This window comes from Penaeus vannamei, chromosome 1 (assembly GCF_042767895.1).
Source record: "Penaeus vannamei isolate JL-2024 chromosome 1, ASM4276789v1, whole genome shotgun sequence".
Taxonomy (NCBI): domain Eukaryota; kingdom Metazoa; phylum Arthropoda; class Malacostraca; order Decapoda; family Penaeidae; genus Penaeus; species Penaeus vannamei.
The window spans coordinates 41,668,668-41,681,167 of NC_091549.1; the positions used below are offsets into that span (position 1 = coordinate 41,668,668).

General features: G+C 43.2%; 1 protein-coding gene across 2 annotated transcripts in view; it reads right to left on the bottom strand.

The window, feature by feature from the left end:
* The window catches only part of LOC113802471 (neuronal acetylcholine receptor subunit alpha-10), a 300,811-nt gene that overhangs the window by 250,330 nt on the left and 37,981 nt on the right, over nucleotides 1-12,500 (bottom strand). For both annotated transcript variants that reach the window (XM_070123152.1, XM_070123143.1), the window contains exon 2: nucleotides 5,118-5,194. In XM_070123152.1, coding sequence (XP_069979253.1) covers nucleotides 5,118-5,163 — 46 coding nt within the window. In that variant the 5' untranslated portion in view covers nucleotides 5,164-5,194. The remainder of the gene's footprint in view (nucleotides 1-5,117; nucleotides 5,195-12,500) is intronic.

Here is a 12,500-nt window from a genome sequence, read left to right on the forward strand (position 1 = left end):
TAGATATATATATATATATATATATATTTATATATATATATATATATATATATATATATATATATATATATATATATATATATATATATATATATATATATATATATATATATGTGTGTGTGTGTGTGTGTGTGTGTGTGTGTGTGTGTGTGTGTGTGTGTGTGCGTGTGTGTGTGTGTGTGTGTGTGTTATATATATTTTTTTCATTTTCATTTATTTTGTTAAGGTCTGATGTATACAACTATTCATCTGCACATATATACATAGACATAAACACATACCCTCATACACACACTCTCGCAGATGTATGTATATATTTACGTATATGTGTGGGGGTTTATATATATATATATATAAATATATATATATATATATATAAATATATATATATATATATATATATATATATATAAATATATATATATATATATATATATATATATGTGTGTGTGTGTGTGTGTGTGTGTGTGTGTGTGTGTGTGTGTGTGTGTGTGTGTGTGTGTGTGTGTGTGTGTGTGGGTATGTGCAGCAAAGTCATTATCTGTGGGTGCTTCATGTGCAGGGTGATGTGAAGCGATGGTGTGGTAGCCTAGATAATGTTAAGTGCTTTGCATGCCTTCTCGCTTGCAACTGCCACCGCTGGCTAGCCTAGTGCGATAAAGGGAACAGCTCTGCATAAGCATCCCCTGCCAGTGCACAGCCTCTCCATCATCGAGACTTTTGCAGTGCCTCGTCGCCTCCCGTGGAAATTGTGGTCCCAGGCTAAACTGTGGGGGAGCAGCTAGAGGCCCTAGAGCGTGTGAACATGCTCTGGCCCTGTACCAACTCTTGCCCCTAAGCCCCCTGGGGTTAATGGGAGGCTTGGGAGAGGTGGGACTTGCCAGTCCTCCTCTCCCCAGATAAAACTCATCGTATATATGGAAATGCTAAGAGGAGAAATGCTCCTCCCACCCAGGAAAAGAGGCGGGCTGTGGGCCCTGTTGGGAGAGAGAATGCCGGGACGCGGATGTGAATGGGAACTACTCGTCCTGCCTGTGTTCTGACAGCAGCTAGCCCGAAATGAAGCTTGTGGGAACCCCGCAGGGTCCTGCAGCCTGCTACCTGCTTTTATATGGAGCAGAGTCGGCGGGGGTGGCAGAGGTGGCGTCCATCCGTAGTGACTGCCTGAGGCTATACCTTAGGCAGGAAGTTAGGGTGGGGGCTTGAAACGTCCGTTCTTTGTGTCAGGATGATCGGTTGCCTCTGCTGTCGAGGAAACTGGGGAGGCTGATAGTGGAGGTGGTTGCGCTCTTGGAAGTGAGAAGACTAGACAGCAGCATGATCCGTGTAGGTGGGTACAGCTACTACTGTAGTAAGTGGCCAGATCGTCTCAGATCCTGTTGCAGTGCGGGATCGCTTGGCTGAGTATTTTGAGCAGTTTTACCAGGTTGACCCACCAACAGTTATCTTGGATGCGGGTAGTGCCGAGGTTCCATTGCCGGCCACACCCATCAGTGAGGATCCTCCCTAACTGAAGTTAGGGGGGCGATCTCCAAGCTGAAGAGTGGTAAAGCAGCAGGCATTGTGGAGCAACTCTGGGTAATATCAAGGTTACCGACTTTGACTATGCTGATGACTTGTTAGGAAAACCTGCTCGGTCGGTATGTGCTTGCGGCAAGGACATTGAAGTCACAGAGAGCTTTACACACCTTGGTAGTGTAGTTCATAACTCTGGGTTGTCAGACCAGGAAGTCAGCAGATGGATTGGCCTGGCAGCGGGGGATATGAACTCTCTCGACAAGAGTATTTGGAGATGCTGGTACCAAGCTATGCGTCTTCAAAGCCCTGATAATTCCAGTTTTGATATACAGTAGTGAAACCTGGACATTATCCTGTGCCTTGGAGTCTCATCTTGATGCCTTCTGTAATAAGGCCTTGTGCCGGATCATGTGGTACTGTTGGCAGGACCACGTGTCAAACCAATGGTTGCAGACTGGCACAGGACCTGTTACAATCTGTGATTGCCAACTCAGGCTATATGGCCACCTGGCTTGCTTCCCTCAGGATGATCCTGTCCACCAACTTGTCTCTATTCAAGACCTGTGAGACGACCTAGGAAGTTGTGGCTTGGGTAGATCGATCGAATCTATTGTGTGGAGCTCGAGATGGGCCTCCTTGCCTGGAGGCTTGCCATGAGGGTCCCTCGTAGGTGGAAACAAACGGTGGATGCGGCTATGGGCCCTGTCGGCGTTAGCTCCATGATGATGATCATATATATATGTATATATATATATGTAGATGTATATATATATACATATACATACGTATTTACATATATATATACATGCACAAGTATATATATATGTATATATATATATATATATATATATATATATATATATATATATATATATGTATATATATATATATGTGTGTGTGTGTGTGTGTGTGTGTGTATACATATATATATATATATATATATATATATATATATATATATATATATATATATATATATATATATATATATATATGTGTGTGTGTGTGTGTGTGTGTGTGTGTGTGTGTGTGTATATATATATATATATATATATATATATATATATATATACACATACATACATATATATATATATATATATATATATATATATATATATATATATATATATATATATATATATATATATGTGTGTGTGTGTGTGTGTGTGTGTGTGTGTGTGTGTGTGTGTGTGTGTATGTGTGTGTGTACATATATATATCTACGCAGATTATATTTATGCTACATTTAAGCAACATCAAAATAAGAGAAAAAATCAAAACGATTAAAAAGTTTCACCCTTAATACTATAACAGACTATCTACTAAACTGTCCTGCCACTTCCTTTCTAAACATTTCGTCTCTCACAGGACTCGTAAATCCTTCTCATAATTCCCCCTTCGTATTGTCCTCTCTTCCTTGCTGCTTTATCCCTTTGCGCCACAAATGCACATTTTAAACTTTATTGCTGGTTTTATATCCTCAGCGAACCACACCATTGCTGTAAATCTGAGAATTCACATCTCTGAGAATTTTCAGCCTTTTATATCATCTAAATCCTCCAGGAAATGTTAAATGCTGTCGCCTCATCCAGAGCAAATTTTCCCTTTTCCAAAATTTTCGCTTTCTCTCTCTCTCATTCCAGGATTCATTATTTTTTTCGTGTCTTATACGTCTTTGATGTAATTTCCACCTTTCACTGTTCTTATTCTAAAAAGAAATGCCTATACAATTATCACACGTTTTTTTTAATACAAATATTCACAGATGAGAATAGAGAACGAAGAAAGAAAAATTATGTCGAATAGATTCCGTCCTCATCTGACGATTTCCCTGAAAAATCACTTACAAAATCCTTTTTCGAAAACGTTGAATAAAGTTGCCAAGAGATTTGATCAGGTGTCGAGGGGATCGTAACTGCCATGCTGATCTCTATAAAAACGGGAATCATAAATATCAGTCCCGATTTCCTCCGCCTGTCCCTCAGGGCGCTCTCTCGCTCGCCCGCTCTGCCTCTCTTTGTCTTTCTCTCTTTCTCTTCTCTTTCTCTCGCATTCTTTATCGCTCGCCGTCTCTTTCTCTCTGTCTCTCTCCCTCTCTTTCTCTTTCTCTCTCTCCCTCCCTCCCTCCCCCTTCCTTCCCGCTTATCTCTCTATCTCTCTATTCCTCTCTCTCTCTTCTTCTTTCTTCTCCTTCTCCCTCCTTTTTTCGCTCTTCTCTCTCTCTCTCTCTACACTCTCTCTCTCTCTCTCTCTACTCTCTCTCATACTCTCTCTCACTCACTCTCTTTCTCCTATTCCCTCCCCCTCATCCATCCCTCTCCTTTTTCTCTGTATCTCTATTCCTCTCTCTCACACACTCTCTATCTCTCTCTTCTTCTTCTTCCATCCTTTTTCCTTCTTCTCGCTCTCTATTCCTCTCTGTCTCTCTCTCTCACTCTCTTTCTCTCTCTCCCTCCCTCCTTCCATCTCTCTTATTTCTCTATCTCTCTATTCCTCTCTCTCTCTTCTTCTTCTTCCTTCTCTCCCTCCTTTTTCTCTCTTCTCTCTTCTCTCTCTCTCTCTCTCTCTCTCTCTCTCTCTCGCTCTTTCTCTCTCTCTCTCTCTCTCCCAATCTATCTATCTATCCATCTATCTGACACGCACACACATGAGCTTATTGATGTATGGATTTACATGGTCAAATGGATTAGCCATTTCGTTTCTATAGTGTGGGTATTAAACTGTCAAATACAGTTTTTTGTCTAGATATCGGCCTTTGTTATTTTTTTTTTATTCTATGTACGGACCTCTACCCCCTCCCCCCTGCCCCCACCCCTTCTCAGCAAGCAGCCCCCAAATAACCTTCATTTGCATTTTATGGCATTATATAGGCTCTTCGTTTTATCTTTTTATTTTCTTTTTTTTTTTTTTTATTATTATCCTGTCATCCATTACTTGACATTATTTCACTTCATGTTTTCGTCTCGATAGATCCAAGGTACTCACCCGTTATGTGTTTTTAACTGCACTTTTTATTTCTTTGTTCCCAACATATGACGTCAACATATCTATTTAAAAATGGAGCCATGCAATCTTCTCACCACATGCATGGTTTATATTCTATTATTAGAGAAAGAGAAAGCATAGAATAAAAAAAAAGTGGATGTCCTTGAAATGGATAGCGTATTCGGACCAACTGGATTTGACCTGCCGGGTTTTTAGGGAAATGTATGCTGAGGTGTATTTCCATATTTATCTGTCTCTCTCTGTCCGTTTATCTATCTAATCGATCTCTCTATATTTGTGTTTGTTTGTGTGTCTGTGTGTGTATTTATGTTTGTGTGTATTTATGTTTGTGTATGTGTGTGTATTTGTGTTTGTGTGTGCGTGTGTGTGTGTGTGTGCGTGTGTGTGTGTGTGTGTTTATGTATGTGTACGTTTGTGTATGTGTGTGTGTTTGTATTTGTGAGAGTGCGAGTTTTAGCGGCCCCCTTAAATGTTTGTGAGTGTGAGTGCGTGTGTTTGCACGTCCACACACACATATGTATGTCTGCATGTACGTATATCCATGTCTGTCTCTCCCCACCTGAATGCGCACATCCCTGGGGGCAACTCACCTGCAGCGGCCAGACAAATGAGCATCGTCAGGAGGCCGGGCGTCATCTTAACTCCCGTGAACGCCGCCACACCATGCCTGGGGAGGAAGGAAAAGGAAATTCAAATTATTATCCGCGTTTAACGGTTTTTTTTTTTCTCTCTCTCTCTCTCTCTCTCCCTCTCTCTCTCTCTCTCTCTCTCTCTCTCTCTCTCTCTCTCTCTCTCTCTCTCTCTCTCTCTCTCTCTCTCCCTCTCTCTCTCTCTCTCTCTCTCGTGGGGAGGAAGGAAAAGGAAATTCACATATTATCCGCGTTTAACGTTTTTTTTTTTTCTCTCTCTCTCATGGGGAGGGGAAAAGGGGAATTCAAATTAATATCCGAGTTTAACGTTTTTTTTTTCTCTCATGGGAGGGAAAAAAAGGGGAATTCAAATTAATATCCGCGGTTAACGTTTTTCTTTCTCTCGTGGGGAGAGAAAAACGGAAATTCTGATTGATATCCACGTTTAATCTCTCTCTCTCTCTCTCTCTCTCTCTCTCTCTCTCTCTGTCTCTCTCTCTCTCTCTCTCTCTCTCTCTCTCTCTCTCTCTCTCTCTCTCTCTCGTGGGGAGGGAAAAAAGGAAATTCAAATTGATATCCACGTTTAATGTAGTTTTTTTTTCTCGCGATGAGGAGAAAAGGAAATTCAAATTAATATCCACGCTTAACGTGCTTCTCTCTCTCTCTCTCTCGTAGGGAGGAAAAAAGGGAAATTCAAACTGATATCTACGTTTAACGTTCTCTTCTCTCTCTCTCTCTCTTGGGAAAAAGAGGGAAATTCAAATTAATATCTACGTTTAACGTTGTTGTTTTTTCTAGCGATGGGGATAAAGGGATATCCAAATTAATATTTACGTTTAACGTTTCTTTTTTTCTCTTGGAGAGAAAAAAAATGGAAATTCAAATTAGTATCCACGTTCAACGGCTTTTTCTCTCATGAAAAAAAAAGAAAGTTGAAATTAACATCCACGTTTAATGTGTTTTCCTCTCTCTCTCTCTCTCTCTCTCTCTCTCTCTCTCTCTCTCTCTCTCTCTCTCTCTCTCTCTCTCTCTCTCTCTCTCTCTCTCTCTCTCTCTCATGGGAAGGAAAAAATACGGGAAATTCAAATTGATATCTCCGTTTAACGGGGTTTTCTTCTCGCGGGGAGGAAAGAGGGAAGTTCAAATTATTTCTACGTTTAACGTTTTCTCTCTCTCTCTCTCTCTCTCTCTCTCTCTCTCTCTCTCTCTCTCTCTCTCTCTCTCTCTCTCTCTCTCTCTCGTGAGGAGGTAAAAAGGGAAGTTCAAATTACTTTCCACATTTAACGTTCCTTTTGAAAAAGGAAATTTGAATTAACATCCACGTTTAACAGTTTCCTCTCTCGCGGGGAGAAAAAAATATAAGTTCAGATTCATATACACATTTAGCTTTTTTTCTCTCGCGGGGCGGAAAAAAGGGGAAATTTAAATTAATATCCACGTTTAACGTTTTTTTTCTCTCTCGTGGGGAGGGAAAAAATGGAACATTCAAACTAATGTCCAAGTTTAACGGGTTTTTTCTCTTGTGTGGAGGGGGAAAAGGAAATTCAAATTAATATCCAAGTTTAACGGTTTTTTCTCTCTCGTTTTAGGGGGAAAAGGAAGTTCAAATTAACATCCATGTTTAATGTTTTTTTTTTTTAATCTCTCTCTCGGGAGGTAATAAATAAATAAATAGATAGATAAATAAAATCAGATAAAATTAACATCCACGATTAACTTTTTTTCTCTCGTGAGGAGGAAAAAAAGGAAAGTTCAAATCAATATCCACGCTTAATGTTTTTTCCCCTCGCGTGGGAAGAAAATAATAATAAGAAGAAAAAAGGAAGTTCAAATTCATATCCACTTCTAACGGTTCCTTTTCTCGTATAATGTGAAATGAGATCAAGAAACGTCATTATGGAAGTGTCTGTGGTCTGATTGTCATGAAAGAGCTGCGTCTAGAAGCATTTCACAATGGTTGTTACGTCTTTCCTCTGAGGATGCCGGGGGAGAGTGATCGGAAGAAAATGTAATTACGTGTTAAACTTTCTGACTCAGTCCCTCTCTCTCTCTATCCCTCTCCCTCTCTCTCTCTATCTCTCCCTCTCTCTCTCTATCTCTCCCTTTCTCTCTCCGTCTCTCTCTCTCTCTCTCTCTCTCTCTCTCTCTCTCTCTCTCTCTCTCTCTCTCTCTCTCTCTCTCTCTCTCCTCTCTCTCTCTCTCTCTCTCTCATTATCTCTCTCTCTCTCGCTTAGTCTTTCTCTTATATTACATTTCAACATTGTCCTATCCCTTTCACCATACTCACAAGCGTGTGGGCTATGGTTAATGTTCATCTTTCTCTCTGCGGATGATCATATATTTTTTTTTCATAATTTATAAGTAAAGTTTCTGCACTTGCCCGACTCTCCGCTCTCCTCCAGCCTGAATGCAGACCGGAGTGGGATGGCATTTAGTCAGCAGCGCAATATTGTTGCATTATGGCAGAGGAACGGGGTTTTCTGCTGTCTCATAGAGTCTACAGTACAATAAAGGACGCTTAGTTAAAGCAGCAAGAGTGGAGTGGACGAGGAAGAGAGTTGGCGGGCGAGGGAGGGAGAGAAAAGGGGGAGAGGGGAGGAAGAGAGAGATAAGAAGAAGAAGAATAGAAGGAAGAGAGAAGAAGAAGAAGAAGAAGAAGAAGAAGAAGAAGAAGAAGAAGAAGAAGAAGAAGAAGAGAGGAGAGAGAGAGAGAGAGAGGAGAGAGAGAGAGAGAGAGAGACGAGACGAAGTGAGTGTGTGTGCGTGGCGAGAGAGGGAGAGGGAGAGGATGAAGAGAGAAGAGAAGAGAGATGGAGAACGAGAGAAAGAGAGAGAGAGGGCTCATCATATAGAAAGACACACAGATAGATAAGTAGGTAGAGATCAAGACAGAATCCGCAAGGAAAGAAGAGCGGAGACACAGACAGATTAACAGGCAAAATAGATAAACCGAAAAGGAAATATCCGCATACAAGAAATATCCGCATCCGATCCCGAAGAACCAAGAATGAAAACCATCATATCAGCATTTTTGCGAAAGTTCCTAATGAGAAAGAAGTTAGCTTGACAATCAACAAAGTCCATTCCACGAGGGATGTGCTTGTTACGTTATTAGCATATTAATGACGGTGAATATAAAGCTTATTTGCTATTTTAATTAAAACCTAATTATATCCGTCCTGCTGAGCATGCAGTTTGTAAATGTAATTTGCTTTTATTTTCTTCTCCATTGCTTGCTTAGCTAAAAGATTTTTTTAAACTTCTCATTGATGCGCAGATTAGACAGCGTGTGTTCAACAGCAGAAGCGTTTAAGTGCAAGGTAGTGTAATGAGTTTATACAAGCTCCTTCTTGTATTCAGATAAACAGATTTGAGTGGAAGTTAAATCGGTGGGAGGAGAGTTAGTCAGAAATGAAGATTTATATATGCCATCCGTAGGTAGGACAAATACATACATGCACGCATACTTATGAATTTGCATACTTACACACACACACACACGTGTGTGTATATATATATATATATATATATATATATATATATATATATATATATATATATATATATATATATATATATGTGTGTGTGTGTGTGTGTGTGTGTGTGTGTGTGTGTGTGTGTGTGTGTGTGTGTGTGTGTGTGTGTGTGTATGCATGTATGTATATATTTATGTATGTATGTATGCACCCGTCTTCTTTTCTTATTCCTTTTTTTACCTAGTTCTTTTTTGCTTACTAATATGTATGTATGTATCACTATACATGTATATATGTATATATTGCGCAACCCGGTGTTCATAAGACTGTCTCAAGAAAAAAACATATCATTAAAGATAGTGTATGTGCGTGTGAGAGCGAAGGGCAGATAGGAAGAGGGCTGTGAAAGAAAAGCTAAGAAGCACCTCTTTCCGGTTCGCGAGCACCACCTGAACCGGCTGGTAATTCCGTTCCTACGAACCTCCCCCGTAAACTTCACCGTATCCTCTGCAGCGGATTCCTTCCAAGAAATGCTCCTCAGACTTGAAGTTGTTTTTTTTTTCCTCACAAGATGGCGTGTGAATTAAGATGTGCACTGGACTGCGTGTACACTTTTGGCCGTTGGAGTTACGGTGGCCTGTCACGCTTCTCTCTGCGCCATTTTGCTGACCGAAATTTTTATCCGAAGTGGATATTGGTTGCGGGGATTGCGACTGAGTGTATCAACGGCGCGGTCGAAGTTTTGATTACGGCGGGTGTGATTGCGTGGTTGTCGCCGGTTGATGGGGTTGCTTGTTTCTCTGATTTTGTTTGTGATTATCTCTCTTTCTTTGTCTTTGTGTCTGCCTCTGTTTTTTTCTGTCTGTCTGTCCAACCGTGAGTCTGTCTGTTTGTCTGCCTGCCTATCTGTTTCTCTCTGTCTCTGTCTCTCTCTCCATCTCTCTCACTCTCCATCTCTTTCTCTCTCTCTCTCTCTCTCTCTCACTCCCCCCCCCCCCCTCTCTCTCTCTCTCCCTCCCACTCCGAATGATCGTCCGTCCGTGTCCACATCTTTCCCCTCGCAGAGAATAGAATTAGAAACCGCTCGGCCACTCCTCCCTTCCGAAAGCCTCCCCTCCCTCTCGCGCCTCCTCTCGGCCCCTTCCCTTCGCGTCGGAAATCCTCCTCATTTCCGGCCCAAAGGGGGAGAGGCGGCGTGAATTCGGCGTCATCAGGCGATTCCACGAACCACCTGCATTATGCGAAGGAGTCGACGCGAGAGGCGAGGAACTGGGGGCTCGTCGTCTGCGGAGTGAGGATCATAAGCACTTTCTTCCCCCCGCGCTGCTCTCCGGCGCGAGGTCGTACGTTCAGGGGCGTTCGCATAGGGGTGGTCTATTAGAGGCCGTTCATCTAGGGTCGTCTCCCAGGTGCCGTTCGTCTGGGGTCATCTTCCAGAGGGTGTTCATCTGGAGTCGTCTTCCAGGGGTCGTCTTCCAGAGGTCGTTCATCCGGGGTCGTCTTCCAGAGGCCGTTCATCCGGGGTCGTCTTCCAGAGGCCGTTCATTCGGGGTCGTCTTCCAGAGGCCGTTCATCTGGGGTCGTCTTCCAGAGGCCGTTCATCTGGGGTCATCTACCAGAGGCCGTTCATCTGGGGTCGTCTTCCAGAGGCCGTTCATCTGGGGTCGTCTTCCAGAGTCCGTTCATCTGGGGTCGTCTTCCAGAGTCCGTTCATCTGGGGTCGTCTTCCAGAGGCCGTTCATCTGGGGTCGTCTTCCAGAGGCCGTTCATCTGGGGTCGTCTTCCAGAGGCCGTTCATCTGGGGTCGTCTTCCAGAGGCCGTTCATCTGGGGTCGTCTTCCAGAGGCCGTTCATCTGGGGTCGTCTTCCAGAGGCCGTTCATCTGGGGTCGTCTTCCAGAGGCCGTTCATCTGGGGTCGTCTTCCAGAGGCCGTTCATCTGGGGTCGTCTTCCAGTGGCCGTTCATCTGGGGTCATCTTCCAGAGGCCGTTCATCTGGGGTCGTCTTCCAGAGGCCGTTCATCTGGGGTCGTCTTCCAGTGGCCGTTCATCTGGGGTCGTCTTCCAGAGGCCGTTCATCTGGGGTCGTCTTCCAGAGGCCGTTCACCAGGAATCGTTTACCAGAGACCGTCCATCTGGGTCGTTCACTAGTGGCCGTTCACCATGGGCTATTCACAAATGGCCGTTCATTCAGGGATATTCACCAAGGGCTTTACTCACAAGGCCGTTCACCAAGGTGTCGTTCTCCAGAGTCTGTTCATTAAGGGATATTCACCAGGGAGCCGTTCAGAAGTGGCCGTTCACCAAACAGCAAACGGTATTTAAACACACTCTTCTTCCCCTTTACTTCTTTGATCCTAAACCCAGGTCAGTTTCTTTAAGTTGTTCTTATCCTTCTCGTCGCGCTGGTCTTCGTCTTCAATGTATTGTAAATGAAAGGGCATCCTCTTTACCTTTGTTTATATCGACTCTCTCTCTCTCTCTCTCTCTCTCTCTCTCTCTCTCTCTCTCTCTCTCTCTCTCTCTCTCTCTCTCTCTCTCTCTCTCTCTCTCTCTCTCCCTACCTAGCTATCTATTTCCAACTCCCTCTCCCTCTCTCTCTCTCTCTCTCTCCCTCCCTCCTCCTCCTTCCCTTCCTCCCCCTTTCTCCCTCTCGCTCTCTCTCTCTACCTTCCCCCCCTCCCTACACCCTCTGCTATTCCCCCTCTCTTTCTCCCCTCATTCCTCCCCTTTCCTCCCTCTCCCTCCCTCTCTCTCTAACTTCCCCCTTCATACCCCCTCTCTCTCTCCCTTCATTCCTCCCTCTCCCTCCCTTTCTCTCTAACTTCCCCCTTCATACCCCCTCTCTCTCTCCCTTCATTCCTCCCCCTTTCTCCCTCTCCCTCCCTCTCTCTCTACCTTCCCCTCTCCTATCCCCCCTCTCTCTCCCCCCTCATTCCAGGAATTCCGATCCTCGCTTACTGGACGGAAACCAAACTACACAACACACTATACACAGGCAGCAATTCTCTCCCAAACTTCCAGACACTTTGCAAATATCTCGTGGAAGAATGGGAAGACCCGAGACCCCACAGAGCCATCGTGAGAGCACCTTGACGAGCGGGCGATCGGGGTCAGATGAGGCCAGATGACGCGTGGGTGATCAGTGAGGTGTGACAAGGCACTCTGTTGTGTTTAAAGGGCAGTGGGGAAGTGTGGATGAGGTAATAGTTTATTGGCTTTGTTCTCTCTCTCTCTCTCTCTCTCTCTCTCTCTCTCTCTCTCTCTCTCTCTCTCTCTCTCTCTCTCTCTCTCTCTCTCTCTCTCTCTCTCTCTCTCCTTTGCTGCTTATTTGGAAATATAGTATATCCTTGCATTATAGAATCAGAGGTTCTGTGTTGAGAGAGAGAAAAAAATAGTAGATTCACAACTAAATATGTCCAGAGTGATTTAGGGCTGTTCTGAAAACAAGTTAGAATTAGTGAACTGAAAGGAAATTGAATATGTCATTGGTGGAGGGATATAGAGTTAAAATAGACTAGATTACCTTTACTTTGTCTTCAGAAAATACCAGATATTTTTGAAGAGTATGAAACTGTAATTCTTTGATGTTATTCAGCTTTAAGTTCAAGAACGTTCTTGAGAGAATGGGTGTTGCTAAACTTTTGTACAAACTGTGTATTTACGATGACATTTTGTGGGACATTGTTTGTTTAATATGCATGCACGTTTGTTTATTCAGGTATATTTGCTTGCACGAGGACACATGTAAGCATGCAGATAGGTCTGTGTGTCTTGTAGCGTGTGGGTGTTTATGTATTTGTTTTAAAGAAGATGGGACAACAGGGAGGAATTGATAATGGAGGAGATAGGTGAAAGAGGCGATAAGC